The sequence below is a fragment of the Phyllostomus discolor genome, chromosome 4, assembly GCF_004126475.2.
Source record: "Phyllostomus discolor isolate MPI-MPIP mPhyDis1 chromosome 4, mPhyDis1.pri.v3, whole genome shotgun sequence".
In the NCBI taxonomy this organism is placed as follows: Eukaryota; Metazoa; Chordata; class Mammalia; order Chiroptera; family Phyllostomidae; genus Phyllostomus; species Phyllostomus discolor.
Genome location: NC_040906.2, coordinates 26,475,539 through 26,492,547, shown reverse-complemented (window position 1 = coordinate 26,492,547; position 17,009 = coordinate 26,475,539). Strand labels below are relative to the sequence as shown.

At 37.4% G+C, this 17,009-nt stretch overlaps 1 protein-coding gene across 4 annotated transcripts in view; it reads right to left on the bottom strand.

Moving 5' to 3' along the window:
• Positions 1 to 17,009, bottom strand: part of RAPH1 (Ras association (RalGDS/AF-6) and pleckstrin homology domains 1) — a 94,426-nt gene that overhangs the window by 48,424 nt on the left and 28,993 nt on the right. For all 4 annotated transcript variants that reach the window (XM_036023001.1, XM_036023002.1, XM_028509934.2 and 1 more), the window contains exons 2-4: positions 16,225 to 16,344; positions 13,151 to 13,256; positions 11,864 to 12,366 (exon numbers count right to left, since the gene is read on the bottom strand). In XM_036023001.1, coding sequence (XP_035878894.1) covers positions 11,864 to 12,366; positions 13,151 to 13,256; positions 16,225 to 16,344 — 729 coding nt within the window. The remainder of the gene's footprint in view (positions 1 to 11,863; positions 12,367 to 13,150; positions 13,257 to 16,224; positions 16,345 to 17,009) is intronic.

The window sequence follows — 17,009 nt, the reverse complement described above, 5'->3', positions numbered from 1 at the left end:
TACGCACTATATCCCAGTAGCCCCCTTGTATCACTGACAATGAAAAATGTCTCCAGACATTGCTGAATGTCCCCTGGGGGGCAAAATAGCTCCCAGTTGAGAACCATTATTTTAGAGAGGTGATAATGTAAGGGGCAAAGTGTGTCTTAAATAAACATAGGATATTAAGACTTGGGAGTTGTCACTGCATAAGACCACAAAAGGAGTGGCTACAGACAGAAAGGCAATCTGAGAACTGCACCTTGAGCACTTCAGGTGAAGAAACTGTAGACATGAGAAGGAAACTGTGAGTGGACAATGAGGTAGCTCCACAACCTCCCCAAATCCTACTAAAAAAGATGAAAATAAAGGGTTTTTTTTTTTGGTGTGGTTTGTTTGCTTGTTTTTAAGACAAACTTGCAAGAAGACATGACAAAAGTTTGGAAGCTAGAATTCCAAATGGCTGAGTGCTAACCAACTCAGCAGGCCTAAGAAAAGCTGAATACTAAGCTAGCGCTGGAGAAAAGCAGAGGAGCACCCCAGTTTATATTATGCAACCTCAAAAGTCTCCAGGAGCAGCAGAAGTGAAGGTGGGACTAAAAGTAGGAGGATTGGTTGAAGGCATATTTAAGGTTCTCTCCTTTATTTGCCAACCAGCAGCAGCCTCAGGTTTAGACTGATATTCACTGACAAGACCCCGTAGACCACAGCCTGGCACCGGGTTCCCTTAGTTCCACTGAAAGTCAAAGACGGCACATCAGCATGACACATGCTATCTTCAGAAGATTATCTATACAGCCTAACTGGTCTTTTGTGGACCAACCATTGTTGAGAGAAAGAGATCACGTGGGTAAATACAGAAATTACCTGCCTTAGAAAAACTTCCTGCTCCACAGGAACCAGTAAGTACATTATCACAGCTAATGAGTGTAGGTTCCAGGGCCCCTCAAGAGATGTGTTTGTGCTAACTTAACAGAGTCACATACTATGCACCAGGAAGTCAAGGTCTGTGTCTTTGCATCGGCTTCTAAAGTCCACTCACCATCTTCCTGATCCATATGCACTCACCAATCAGGGGTTAATTTACCACACACAATATTACCAGAAAACATTCCACATTTATGAGCTAAGTTTCTAGTAAATAAATTCCAGGAGAAAGAAAATCTAAGGTCATTTCTCATGATAAAAGGGCTCAGACCTGCTATTAACTCTGTCTCTAAAGCAGTAATTCTCAAGTGGGGGCAAACTGGCCTTTCAGGGGACATGTTGTGTCTGCAGGCGTGTCTGGTTGTCGCACTGGATGGGGGGTGTGCACTACTGGCACCAAGTGGACAGATGACAGGGATGCTGCTACACATCCTACCATGTTTAGCTCCTCACAACAAACAATTGTTGAGTCCTTGTCAATAAACTCGTGGTTGAGAAGCCCTAATCTAGAACAATTAAATAGAAGATCACACGCTGAACACTGAGGACCACCCCACATCACAAGCCGCCTTTCCCAAACGGGCTGCTGAAGTGCCAGGAGCCAGGCATCCGCCCTGCACACAGGGGGACTGGAAGAACCTGCTTTGGAGAAGTTTACCCATCTGAGAGGAAAAAAACTAACCATTATCCTAAAGACTCCAAAAGACAAAAAAGAAAAATTAAGATGAAATTAATAGAGATTTAATCAAGTGGGGGGAAGTCTGGAGTTGAAATAGTGATAAACACAAAAAAAAGAGATACATATTACAATCTAAAGAAAATCATTAATTCCAGGAAAAGCAAAATATAATGTCCCATAAAGGAAACGTAATAAAAATATAGAGAGTTTAGTAGTAAACTGCAAGTATATGGTCATGATAATATAAACACTGAACAGCAGTAACTGAACAAAATATACTGGGAGGATGGGGTGAAAAAGAGAGCAGAAATGGAGGGAGTGGTCTAAAGAGATTTTCTCCTAATCTTCCAGAGTGAGACGTCAGTAGATAATACATGGTGATACATCTACACATAGTGATATAAGTATGTATTTAATGATCTGGCACATAAATACCCTAAGAACCAGTTAAAAGAGCAGAAAGTACTTACCTCTGGGAACAGAAAATGTGTGTGTGTGTGTGTAGGTAGTAGCATTTTTTGTAACAAGTCTTATAAACCATTAGAGTCTTTAAGCTCCATGCATGCAAAACTAGTATGTTTTTAAAAATTGTATATGAGTATAGGGACAATTTGATATATGGGTTTGGGACCCAGCATGCCTCTCTCAGTTTTTGTGATTTAAATCAGAATAAGCTACATCCAGAAAAAGGTATATTGAAGCAAGTTCCAGGTGAACCACTTTTCTACTCATCTGGGCAAAGCAAAAGAACAGGCTAAATAGAGAAAACCTTAACTCCTCTCCTTGCTTTATTCCTGGTTTACTCACCAAACCTTGTATTAAAGCCTTGTGTTACACATAATACCACTAAACATTGATATGTTGCCTCTCACAGACTTCCTGACCCAGGCTCAAACCCACAACCTCTAGGCATGTCCCCTGACCACAGTCAAACCCACTAACTTTTGGTGCACAGGACAATGCTCCAACCAACTGAGCCACACTGGCCAGGGCATTTTTCTTGTTCTTTTACTGTTTGAACTTTTATAACAGAGATATGTTACAGATGGAAACACATACACAGATCCTGAATGAGTAATCTGTCCCCATGCATCTTGACCCAATTAAAAGTAATCTAATTGGAAGGACGGTATACATACAAAAACCAGAGAAACTAAGAAAGCATATCCCTAATAAAATAATGCTCATATCCCTACAGATAAATCTAAAAGACATAAATGACGCATGCTATTCAATAGCTGGTGCTAAATGTAATCCCCAGGTAGAGTAAGATAGAAATCAGTTGTCAAATTCTCTACAGAATATATACCACTTAGATAAGTTTCATTTTGAATAAATGAAAATTTATTGTTAGATTGATAGTCTGGTTTCTCTAGAAGCAATAAGATTCAAGTTTCTCTCCAAACCACCACGATTCATGCTTTCTTTGTATTCCACGTTATCTAATATAGAACAAGCTAGGCAAATGGAATTTACATACAATTACTGAGTGATAAAAAGTAATCTAATAAATTAAATCAATAATGTCAATAGGTATAAATTTTAAATTTCTGTGCAATTCCTTAAATAATGTTTTATAAGATTTTTCCTTTTGGTTTTTCATAAATAAATCATTTTACCCTATAGTAGAGGGTACTGTAAATACAAATTGAATGGAAAACTGGCTTTATTTTGTTCCTACTGATTTTCTTCTTTCCTGTTGGTACTCTCTAACAAGATTATCTTATCCGTCATGAAAAAAGTCAATAAAGAATTCACCTTCCAGAGGTGGAGAGGGTATAGAAGGGATAAATGGTGATGAAAGACTTGACTTGGGGTGGTAAAAACACAATACATTGTCCAGATGATGTGCTGTGGAATTGTGCCCCTGAAACTGATATAATTTTGTTAACTAGTGTCACCCCAATAAATTCAATAAAAAAATAAGTAAAAAAGAATTCACCTTCACTAAGTCAACTTTTTCTAAATTTATTTGATCACAAAGCCATTTCTTACCCTTCTCCCATCACATTCAGAAAAACTTCTTCTTTAAAAATCTCTTCAGCCCTGGCAGGCATAGCTCAGTGGATTGAGCATGGGTTATGAACAAAAGGGTCACTGGTTTGATTCCCAGTCAGGGCACATGCCTGGGTTGCAGGCCAGGTCCCCAACAGGGGATGTGCAAGAGGCAACCACACATTGATATTTCTCTCCCTCTCTTTCTCCTTCCCTTCCCCTGCTCTAAAAATAAATGAAACCTTAAAAAAAATAAAGCTGACATCCCATCTTAAAAAAACAAACAGTTCATACGTATCACTGCTGACTCTCTGAACCACTGTATAATGAAGGTAGACCATGTACTATTAGCTCCCTCTTATTTATGAGAAACTGATGTTCACAGAGGCTGAATAAACTCACTTAGATCCTATGGGTAGTGAGTGGCAAAGACAACACTCGGAATGAAATTTTCTGATTCCAAGCCCAGTGGCTCTTTCCACTACACCACACTGATTCTTTGATAATAAAGTAAACCCCCAAAACTAGAATCTTAGAAGACTACAATGGGAATGAATCTTTAAGTTGTTATTTTATAATAAACATATACTAAACAATTATTATCAGCTTACTAGTCATACTATGCAAAATGTCAAATAAACCATATTTGAATTTCTGATTAATGTGAAGCAACTAACATTAACTCAAAGTAGTCACAGGAATAAATGTGAAGACACTAAATCTTTTTTTTACTTTATTTTTATTGCTTAACATTACTGCAGATGTTCCCATAGTCCCCCTCCTTACCCACAACCTCCCTAAACTCCCCCTTCCCTCTGGCCATCACCACACTATTGTCTGTGCTTATGAGTTATGTATATGAGGTCCATCTGGAAAAGGTCCAGCCATTGTTAATATAATGAGAACAGTTCGCACAATAGCGATGTAAGCTGGCAGGCAAGGAGAGTGGACTGGAATGTGCATTCATTAACAAGGACAACTTCACTGTACTTAGTGGGGGCAGTTTCACGCTATTGAGCGAAAATGTGTACTGTGTGGCCATTGCATTCAAAATGACTGAGTGGGTAGAGCAAGGAATCTGCATCAAATTTTGCGTTAATATTCCTCCATGGAAAATATTTGGATGATTCTGAAGGCCAAAGCTATGCACAACTGGCGAATGGTACTTTATCCTGACAACACGCCCACTCACGTGTCCCAACTCCTGCAGAGTTTTTTGGTGAAACATCAAATTACCTGGGTGACTCAGCCCTGCATCTAGCCTAGATTTGGTGTCCTATGACTTCCAGTTTTTCCCAAAACTAAAATCACCTTTGAAAGGGAAGAGATTACAGACCATTGATGAAATCAGAAAAATACAATGGGGCAGCTGATGGTGACTGGGAGAACTGTGTGAGGTTCCAAGGTGCCTACTTTGAAGGAGACTGAGGAGTCATTGTCTTGTGTACATTGTCTCTTCTATCTTCAACAAGTATCTTTTATTTTTCATGTTACATGGCTGGATACCTTCTGGATAGACCTTGTATTTGTTCTTTGGCTAATCCCCTCACCTTCTTTCATTCAGCCTCCTCGTACCCCTCCCCTGACAGCTTTGTGTGTTTCCTGTATCCATGCCTCTGTTTCTATTTTACTCCTCATTTTATTTTGTTCATTAGATTCCACATATAAATGAGATCATTTGGTATTTGTCTTTCACTGACTGGCTTATCTCACTTAGCATAATAATCTCCAGGTCCATCCATACTGTTGCAAATGGTAAGGTCCTTTTTATGGCTATGTAGTATTCCATTGTGTCAATGTACCACAGCTTTTTTATCCACTCATTGTTTGATGGACACTTGGGCTGCTTCCATATCTTGGAGATTGTAAATAATGCTGTAGTGACCATAGGGGTGGCTTATGTTCTTTCAAATTAGTGTTTTGGGTTTCTTTGGATAAATTTCCAGAAGTAGGATCACTGGGTCAAAAGGCAGATCTATTTTTAATTTTTTGAGGTATTTCCATACTGTGTTCTATAGTGGTTGTACCAATCTACATTCCCGCCAATAGTGCAAAGGGTCTCCCTTTCTCCACATCCTCCACAGCACTTGTTTGTTGATTTATTGATGATAGCCATTCTGACAGGTGTGAGGTGGTATCTCATTGTGGTTTTAATATGCATTGCTCTGATGATTAGGGATGTTGAGCATCTTTTCATATGACTATTGTTGTATGTCCTCTTTGGAGAAGTATCTATTTTGGTCCTTTCTCCATTTTATAATTGAATTGTGTACTTGGTGTTAAGTTGTGTATGTTCCTTATACATTTTGGAAATTAACCCCTCATCAGATGTATAATTGGCAAAAATGTTCTCCCATTCAATGGGTTCCCTTGTCATTTTGCTGATGGTTTCTTTTGCTTTGTAGAAACCTTTTATTTTGATGCAGTCCCATTTGTTTAATTTTTTGCTTTGTTTCCCTTGCCCTAAGAGTTATATGGGCAAAAATACTGCTACAAAAGATGTCTGATATTTTACTGTCTATGTTTTCTTCTAGGATTTTTATTGTTTCACAACTTACATTTAGTCTTTTACCCATTTTGAATTTATTCTTGTGTATGATGTAACTCAGTGGTCTAGTTTCATTTTTTTGCAAGTACCTTCCAATTTTCCCAACATCATTTATTGAAGAGACTGTCTTTACTCTATTGTATGCTCGTGCCTCCTTTGTCAAATATTAATTGACCATTAAAGGCAGAGGTTTGTTTGAGTGTTCTCTGTTCTATATGCCTGTTCCTATGCCAGTACCTGGTTGTTTAGATTACAATGGCCTTGCAGTATAGTATGTTATCAGGTATTGTGAGACCTCCAACTGTGTTTGTTCTTCTTTCTCAAGATTGCCGAAACTATTTAGACTCATTTTTTGGTTCCACATAAAATTTTGGAATATTTGCTCTAGATCTGTGAAATACGATACCAGTATTTTAGTAGGCATTGCTTTGGGTAGTATGGACATATTAATGATGTTAGTTCTTCCTATCCATGAACATAGTATATGTTTCCACTTATTTGTAGCTTCCTCAATTTCCTTCTTCAATGTCCTTTACTTTTCCAGGTCCAAGTCTTTCACATCCTTGGTTAAATTTATTCCTAGGTATATTTTTTGTTGTTGCAATAGTAAATGGAATAATTTCTTAGTTTTTCCTTCTGATAACTAATTATTGGTATATACAAATATTATTAATTTATGAGTATTAATTTGTATCCTGCTAATTTGCTGAATTCATTTATTAAACTAACAGTTTTTTGGTGGAGTCTTTAGGGTTTTCTACGTATAATATCATGTCATCTGCAAACAATTAGTTTTACTTCCTCCTTTCCAATTTGGATGCCTTTTATTCCTTCCTCTTGTCTGGCTGCTATGGCTAGGACTTTCAGTACTGTGTTGAATAAAAGTAGTGAAAGCAGACATCCTTGTCTTGTTCCTGATCTTAAGGGAAACACTTGTTTTTGCCCAGTGAGAATGAAGCTGGCTATAGGTTTTTCATATACAGCCTGCATCATGTTGAATACCTCTATTCCCACTTTGCAGGGTTTTTTTAAAATCATAAATGGGTGCTATATTTTATTGAATGCTTTTTCTGCATCTGTCAATATGAACATGTGATTTTTAGCTTTCATTCTGTTTATGTAATATATCACATTTATTAATTTGCAAATATTGCAACAACCTTGTATCCCCAGGATAAATCCCACTTGATCATGATTTATGATCTTATTAATATACTGCAGAATCTGGTTTGCTAATATTTTGTTGAGGATTTAAGCATCTATGTTTATCAGGCATATTGGCCTATAATTTTCTTTCTCTGTAGTGTCTTTTATGCTTTTGGAATTAGGATAATGCTGGCCTTTTAAAAGAGAATGGAAGTCTTCCCTTGTATTTTCTGGAATAACTTGAGAAGGGTAAGCACAGTTCTTATGTGAATATATGGTAAAATTCTTCTGTGAAGTCATCTGATCTAAGAGTTTTGTTTGCTGAAAGAGTTTTGATTACTGCTTCAATTTTATTAGCTGTAATCAGTCTATTCAGGTCTGATTCTTCCTGATAGTTTTGGAAGTTTGTATGTTTCTAGAAATGTATCTGTTTTGCCCAGGTTGTCCAATTTGTTGGCACATAGTTGTTTATATTATTTTCTTATAATTCTTTGCTTTGTATTTCTGTGATATCAGTTGTTACTATTCCTCATTTATTTCTGATTTTGTTTATTTGGGTCCTTTCTCTCTTTTTTACTTGATGAGTCTGGTTAAAGGTTCATCAATCTTGTTTATCTTTCCAAAGAACCAGCTCTTTGTTTCATTGATTTTTTGGTATTGTGTTTTTAGTCTCTATGTCATTTATTTCCATCCTTCTACCTACTCTGGGCTTTATTTGTTGTTCTTTGTTCTTTAGGTGTAGCGTTAGATTGTCTGTTTGATATTTTTCTGCTTCTTGAGGTACACCTGTGTGTTTGTTTTCATGTTTCCAGGTACTTTTTCATCTCTTCCTTGATCTCACTGATAATCCATTATTGTTTGATTACATGTTATTTAGCCTTTATCTGTTTGATCGTTTTTGAGTTTTTATTATTGTTGATTTCTAGTTTCATGCTATCATGATCCAAGAAGATGCTGGATATGATTTTAATCTTGAATTTGTTAAGACTTCTTTGTATCCTAACATGTGGTCTATCTTTGAAAAGTTCCATGTGCAGTTGAGAAGAATGCATATTCTACTGTTTTGAGATGAAATGTTCTATAAATATTAATTAAATCCATCTGATTTAATTAGCTCTACTGGCTGGCTGGTATTAGTTGCAGCATCATCCTCTTCACCAAGAGGCTGAGGGTTTGATTCCCATTCAAAGAATATGCCTAGGTTGTGGGTTCAATCTCGGTAAGGAGTGTGTATGGGAAGTGGCTGATCAATGTTTCTCTCTCTCTTCTTTCCTATTCCTATACAAATCAATGAATCTACTTTTTTTACAAACCCATCTGCTCTATTGTGTTGTTTAAGTTCACTGTGTCCTTGTTGATTTTTTTGTCTGGAAAATCTATCCATTGATGATAGTGGGGTGTTAAAATCCCCTACTATGATTGCATTGCTATCAATCTCTCCCTTAAAGTCCACCAAGATTTTATGTATTTATGTGCTCCTACATAGGGTGCATGTATGTTGAAAAGGATTATATCTTCTTGTTGGATTGATCCCTTTAATATATGTAGTGACCCTCGTCTCTTGTTACAGCCGTTGTTTTAAAGACTATTTTGTCAAATATAAGTATTGCCATGCCAGCTTGTTTTCTGGTTTCCATTTGCATGGAATATTTTTTCCATTCCTTCACTTTCAGCCTGTGTGAATCTTATGTTCTGAGGTGGGTCTCTTGTAGACAGCATATAAATGTGGGTCATGTTTTCTTATCCATTCAGCTATCCTGTATCTTTTGATTGGAACATTAATCCATTTACATTTAAGGTTATTACTGATACTTATTTATTGCCATTTTTTTCTGGGTTGGTGACAATAAAGTCCTTTAGCTGTTTGTTGTTTTTGTTGTTGTTGTTGTTGTTTTTGGTGGGGTTGGGGTCTCGGAAGCTATTTCACCTTCAGTTTTAAATGACAGCCTTGCTGGATAGAGTAGTCTTGGTTGCAGTTCTTCGGTTTTTCATCTCTTTGAATACTTCATGCCGACCTCTTCTGGCCTGAAGTGTTTCTGTTGAGAAATCAGCGGACTTCCTTATGAGAACTCTCTTAGGTAACTGTCTCCTCTGCTGCTTTTAAAACTGTCTTTAACCTTTGCCATTTGATTGTGATGTTTCTTGCTGTGGATTTCTTTGGGTTCATACTTAATTGGGACTCTCTGTGCTTCCTGAACTTTGTAACTTTATCCTTCACCAGGTTAGGGAAGTTTCCAGTCATTATTTCCTCAAACAGATTCTCTATCCCTTGCTCACTGCCTTCTCTTTCTGGTACCCCAATGATGCAGATGTTATGTTTGACGCTGTCCCAGAAATCCTCAGACTTTCCTCACTTCTCTTGATCCTCTTTTCTTTTTGATGCTCTATTTGGTTACTTACTGTTACTTTGTCCTCTAATTCACTGATTTGACTCTTAGCTTCACATAACCTGCCATAAATTCCTTTCAGTGTATTCTTCATTTCAGGTATTGTATTCTTGATTTCTGACTGGTTCTTTTTTATGGTTTTTATGGCCTTTCTTTTTTAAATCCTCACCCAAGGATGTTTTTATTTATTTTTGAGAGAGGAAGGGGGCAGAAGAGAGAAACACTGATGTGAGGAAATAATATCAATCAGTTGCCTCCTGTACACACCCCAACTGGGGATCAAACCTGCAATGTTTTGGTGTAAGCACGACACTCCAACAAACTGAGCCACCCAGACAGGGTGAGTTCTATGTCCTTTTAATGCTATCTCTTTGTTTAAGTTCTCACTGAGATCATCCATTCTTCCCCTAAGATCCTTGAGGAGCTTTACAACCATTAACTTTAAACTCTGCATCTAGTGTTTGGGTTGTTTCCACTTCATCCATTTCTTTTAATTCTTTTTCTGAGGATATCTCTTGGGTTTTTTTGTTTATTTGTTTGGGACATTTTTCATTGCCTCCCCATTTCTGTGTTAGGTAGATGTACTGTGTCTCCCAAACTTGTTTTCACAATTTTATGCTGAAGGTGTCTTTTTGGGCTCAGAGGCACAGTCTTCCAGATCACCTGAGCTCCATGCTGCAGGAGTACTTCTTGTGGGTTATGTGCACCCCTGTTGTAGTTGAGTCTTGAATGCTGTTGGCTCTTTTGTAGATCGATTTAACCCTTCAGGCTGGGAAACTGTAATGTTAAATCTTGACTACCATGTGTGAGAGGCTGCACAAGGGCTGCCCCTTGAGGCAGTGTTGTTCCTGGCTGGGTCTGGTGCCTGCAGGAGTCCTCCTTTGGGTGGGCCAGTAGTGTGGCTAGTTGCATCGAGCTCTGGTGTGGTCTGAAGCCCCACCACTGGTTTTGTTGGTTTGGGTCCAGCTGGGTCGAGTTCAGATACATGTTGTTGTCATATGTTGTGTGTAACTGGCCTTGGGCTACCTATGTGTAGCTACCACATGGTTCACTATTTGTGTCTGTGTCTCCAGGACATGGATGTGCATGTGAGGGGCCAATCTATGTAAAAGAGTCAGCTCCTCCCTGTTTATAGCTGGGGGAAGCTCCGTAAAAGGACCAAGGTGCCCTGAGGCCTTGCCTTCACCTTTCATCTACTCTGCCTTCTTCTGAGGCTGTCTGGTCTTCCTCCAGAGCCTCCCTAAGAGAGACTGTAGGATGAGCCCAGAATAGCCAAGATTGGGCTTGTGGGGCCCCCTACTTTGGGATCCAGCAGTCAGGCACTCAATTAAGGGAAGGTAGCCCCTGCTTCAAAGCCAAACCCCTTAGTCTCCCCAGAGTCTCCAACTCTAGTTCCCCCTAAAAGTTCCCCCATCTAGTACCCCTAGGGGGCCTGCTGCAGATTCAGGGTCAGTACAGCCAGCTATCCCCTATGCAAGAGCAAGCTCAGCCCCCAATGGGATAGATCAAAAGAGTCTCCCATTGGGGATGATGCCAACCCAACCCACAGGACGCTAAGCACTTTGTCCCAGTCCCAAACAATAGCCTCTGAGAGTCTCACACTCTGAATGTCCCTGCTCTGAGCTGCTCTCCCTTCTTACCCTTGGAATTGTACCCAGCAGGGGTATCTGGGACTTGGCAAGGCTGATCAAAACAATCTCCCACTGGGGTGGTACCCATGAGTCTGTAGGAGGAAATGGGCACTTCTTTTCCTTCACAGGGTAGTGCGGACTGAACTCGCAGGGGAGTTTGGATTTGCATCCCCACAGTGTAGCCACACAGCACAGCACTTGTTCATCTGGCTGGCAGACCGAAGCCTCCCTGGGGACACAGTCCAAAAATCCTAGCCCTGGGCAGCTGGGCAGGGCCAAAAGTCTCAGCTCCACACATACGCTCCAAACCCAGCAGGATGGGCTGAAAGTCCCAGCCCTGCACAGCTCTTCTGCGCCACTGGGGCAGCCTGAATCTTTTCTTAATCATCCCTGTGACACTGCCATAGCTGGTAATATATTATTTTTGTGGTGATTTTCAAACTTTGCTCAGAGGTATCCTTGATAAATTTTAAATGCAGAAAAAAATAAAGTTATTTAAAACTACATTTAAAAAATATCATTTCCTATTTTAATACTAAAATACCAGGAAAAAAAAAATCAATGTACTTACCTCAGTAATTGGCTGCCCCTGATGTGTCAAATCCAGTTCTTGAGGGCGTGTTACTTTATCAATATCCAAAGAGTCCATGCTGGAAGCTGCAGAAGTGACGCTGGAGCGAGAGGAGTTACTAATAGAGTGTACTTCAGCATCACTCACTGTGCCTGCCGATGCTGTTCTTCTGTGCTGATTAGTTACTGAGGGCTTAGTATCTTCTAGTACAGACTGCTGAGCAGCCTCATCCATGCTCAAGGAGGCCTGCTCTAACTGGGCAGTAATGTCATCCAGGGAGTAGTTGGCGTGTGATGGTTTTGTTATCCTATTAGACGAAGACAGTCCTTTCAAGGTGCCATGTTTTGATATATGTCGGCTAGGAGGTACTTTCTGAGTGGCTTTTGTTTCTGTGATTTGACGCTTACTATTTCCTGCACCGATACTGCTGAGCTCCTGCTCTATAGAGCAAAGATCGGCCATTAGAGCATCCAGATCCACAGTTTCTCCCTGATTCAGAGCTTCTGCAATGAACAACATAGATGATGTTTCCATGACAACTGAACCAGAATGTATACCTTCTATTATAAATCAGTTAATGAATTCAGGGGAAGAAACAAAAACAGTCATCCTATTGGGCCTAAAGCTTCTCAAGAATAATATTTCTAAGTTTTTGTTTGTTTTATATTCCAAGAGAAATCTTAGAAGCAAACACTCCCATCTTTTAAGATTTATAGTAATCAGAAGAGAAAAATACTAGAAAAATTATACACTGTCCCTACTTTTAACCACATCCCCAATGCAATTTTTTACCAGAGGGTAATTCAAAGCCAAACCCCTTAGTCTCCGCCAGAGGGTCTAAGTTGTTAATATGATCAGTGCCCTGGTAGAGATGTTACCTAGAGTTGAGGGCATAAAGAGAAATGTAAAGCCTAAAAAAATTACAGATTGGAATATCAGTTTCAAATACTATAAAGTTAACTAGGTAGAGGACATTGATAAAGGCCAGATGGGCCGATTATAAAATTACTAACAAGTAACTGTCGCTGGACTTTATTACTTTTTGTGGGGTTCCACCTGAGTCTATACTTTGTCAATTACTAATAACTCAACTAGAACACTATTTTGGCTATGTTCTAGTTTGTTTTTTTCTGTGATCATTTGTACTAATAAAAAACACATAAATAAATATAAGAACTCAGTTATGTATATCATTTTTATATTGAAATATTTGGAATTGTAGCTGCATTATTCTACATTATATAACTTAGTATACAATTTTACATTTTACTTCCAATTACATCTTACCATTCAAGTTGTATATGGAGAAGCGGTAAGAAAAATTGGCCATGTTTGTTTCCTGGCGAAGAGGAGATCTTTTTACTGGTTCCACGGGCTTGTCAGAATCCAAACTCTTTAAAGAAGAAAGTTTTGTAAGTCATTATTCATTCATGCCTCAATTATATAAAAAGTTAGTTTGTTTTATGATTAATTGTTATAGAATAGCCAATAAAACCTTAGTTTTTCTAGGTAACAGACTTAAGTATAATTGGTTTTCACATTATTTTGGTGATAGTATATATTTTTATTTTTTACATAATAATCTTACTAAGGCACTTGAGACTGTCAATAGTTCACAGTAAATATCTTTCCAAGTACATCAAATATAGGCACAATTCATTTTACATCAATTTACTAGGTATATAAATAAACTAGGTATATAAATATGAGCGTGGTAAGATAAATAGGAAGAAAGGTGCAAATAATTCTGTTATCCCATCCAGCACAGCATCATTCTTGGCATGAAGTACCCTGAAATAAGGTACAATTCTGGACTCAAAAGTAGTGAGACCCAAGATCTTGATGGAATGGCTACAATTTTAAACAATAATGGAATATCAATGTTCTTTTCAAGTTCTATGAGGGCACACTGTAACTCAGCTACACTGTTTGTGCTAAGTGTGGAATTACATTGCACTTCAGGGTAGGGTATCTAGTAAGTTATCCCACCATGTTTTAAAATGACACTTTTTCTAAAATAAGGACGGTAAGATGTTTACAACAGAGAAATTCGGGGTAAGGACCACTAGTTATTTAGTTTTTATTTAAATAATTTTCAAATATTGAAATTAGTCTTTCAAAACTTTAATTTTTATCTATAATTATCAAATAGAGTTCAAATAAAAAAGAATATTAGGTAGTAGAATCACGGAATTAGATTAGAATGTTATCATCTTTATTTATTTATCTCAAGATAAAATAAATCCATTCAGCAAGTGTCCATCCAGTTTTTAAAACTATATCATATAAAGGAGATTTATGACCATTTTAGTGCCTTAGTTCAAAATTTCACATGGCAGTCAGGAAATTCTCCTTTAACCTCAAACCTAAGTCTTTTGCTGCAATTTAATAGCCTCCTTTTCTCAGTGGAAATAAAGACTAATAGGTAGATAATGTTTTCTGTAAAGTTACTTGAATATAATTGAGGACATATTAAAAGTCAGTCTACTTACCAGATACTTACAATTATTTGCTATGTTCATGGTGCTGGGGCAACAAGGGAAAGAACAAGAAACACTCCTTGATACAAAGAAACTGGTAACCTAGTAGGATGGTTCTTAATTTTTTGGAGGGTGGGGATTAGGATTTCACTGAGAATTTGAAAAAAGCTATGCACCTTCCAGAAAAAAATGCAAATACACACTCAATTTTACACATAATTTTAGGAGAGTCACCAACCACTTAAAACTTAAACCTGATTTAATATAAAAGTGAAAATTTATTAACATTCCATGTGTGATATAGGTGCACAGATGACACTTTTTAGTGAACTAAAGTAATAAACAAAAAACTTGGGGTTTTAAATCACTAACTTAGTAAAATTTCTGAAAATTCCCCAAGTGTTAAAAAGCAATTTGTCAGCAGTGAGCCACATTCACAGTTTTTAAAAACCCTCTCTCTAAAGACAGATTTGTATAACAAAAAGAACAGTTGTAGCATTAGTTTAGGAGCTAACTTTTTCGGTGAGTCACTCTTCATATTTAGATGTCAGGGGATTTAAAATATGAAGAAGAAAAAAAGGTACTGGGCCAGCAGAAACGCCATCTGCAGTGGAGCAGCATGGAGTACCACACCTAGAGCGGCTAGAGTGATACCTACCTGTCCTTTCTCTTCTTGGCCCCCTTCCCAGGTATGACCATTTAAACCATGCAGCCGAGGAAACCCCACACATGCCAGCTGACCCTCACATACATTCCTTCATGCGTTATTTTCTATTTCCTCTATTTTACTTCCTCTTTCCTTTTTCTCCTCAGCACAGAATTGCATATCCTAGTCATCATCTCTAGGCCAAAATAATCTTTTGTAAAAAATTAAGAATTAAACTGATATGGTTTCACAATTATAAATATAAGACCTTTCTCTCAATTAAGTAATGTTATTTCTCCTGATTAGAGATGAAAGGAATGATTCTTATGAGATTTTAGTGGGATTGAAAGCATTCTCCTCAAAATTCAGCAATAACAGATTATGGCCAGAAACATGTCTGCTTTTCAAAATGATCTAAGAATTATGTGAAGAGTGCATCAGCTAATTACAGACAATTATAGGAAGAAACAAACCAGTACTTTAAGTTTATACCTTACCATCTTTTCTACTAATTAAGGAATGGCATATTTAAGAAATTTTACACCAAAGTTGTTCCCAGAGATATTAATGAATGAAAATAACTTTTGTTCTACCATTCTCATTGCCATAAAGTTAAAGTTGTTTTAATAAATATAACCATTTTCATGTATTAAACATAATGTATTAACTGGGATAGTAACAATGTACCCTTTATTCTAAAAGTGACCCAGTTTAGAGGTAAGATTGCTCTTTAAAAACAAACAAACAAGCCCCAAGATACAATAAAACCAAATGAGAAAGCTTTGCCACTGCTTTAAAATGCAGCTGGGAATCGAATTTTGTCAGCATACTAGAATCATGTAATAGAACATATTTGCAGGTAAAGATATTATTTATGTTGTGAAATGTTTTCAAATTAAGTTGTGCAATAGGATTTGCTAAAATGTAGACTTTAAAATTTTAGGCTTTAAAACATTTTAGCCAGCAATCTCAATTTATGAAACAGGTTTTAATTAATCCCTATAGATGAACAGAACCTCTGTCACAAGTATTTTTTTTTAACTCCTTCAAATAACCAGAGAATATCTTGTCTTATAGCACTATTCATTTACTTTTTAATGCTTTGGACATTTTTCCCTTTACTGAAGTATTTAAAAATGTAACCTATATCCATATCCTCCTGAATACACCATAAACTTCTAGCACATGGTGATAACTTAGAATTCTCAACCAGTTTTTCAAGCACCATTTCTAACCTGAGTGAGTTTGTCTAGCTCCCCCAGCCAGGCTCCAAACATTTTGTCCAGGTCTTGGTCTTCTTTGTCACTGTCCTCTTCGGCACCATGGTCGATCTCTTCATCTGATAGCTGCTCCATCTGAAACATATTTGTGTAGAATAGACAGTTACAGGTTAATCTTGAGAAAGTATGCAGTGTATGTTCTGATACATAATGCAACTCTCTGGAGTCAAATCTTCAAAACTACAGAGTTTATATTATAAAAGAAAATTAGAAGTCATTCTGGAGTCAGGGTTAACGAGTGAGAAGAAATGAACAATTAAATGTCAGATTTTTAGAAAACTGTGAAAGAGTGAACTGTATTAGGTTATGACCAGAATCACAAGTAGAAATAATATAAAAATTGCAGATTACTCCCATTAATTAGAGGATATGAGGGAACAGTTCTCTCCACTAATAGATTGTAAAACACCCCAAATGCCACAGAGAAACAGTTCCAGAAGACTTTAGTGCAGCAAGTTACTTTTTTTGTAAAAATCTGTTTAAATACAAGTATTTATCTTGCAAAAACTTAGTCCAACAAGCATTTCAGAGGAAAGACAAAACAAAAATTTTAATCTAATTTAGTTTGTTGAATTAGTTCCTCCTATCCTAGTCTCACTTTCTACCCCATCTATCTTTTACCTTATTTCCCCAATTGTTTCTGCAAAATCCAAGGGACTAGAATTGAAATAGAAAACTAGAATTAAGTTAGCATGCAAAATTTCCCACATGTAGTGACTTCTTAAGTATACAGTCTCTTG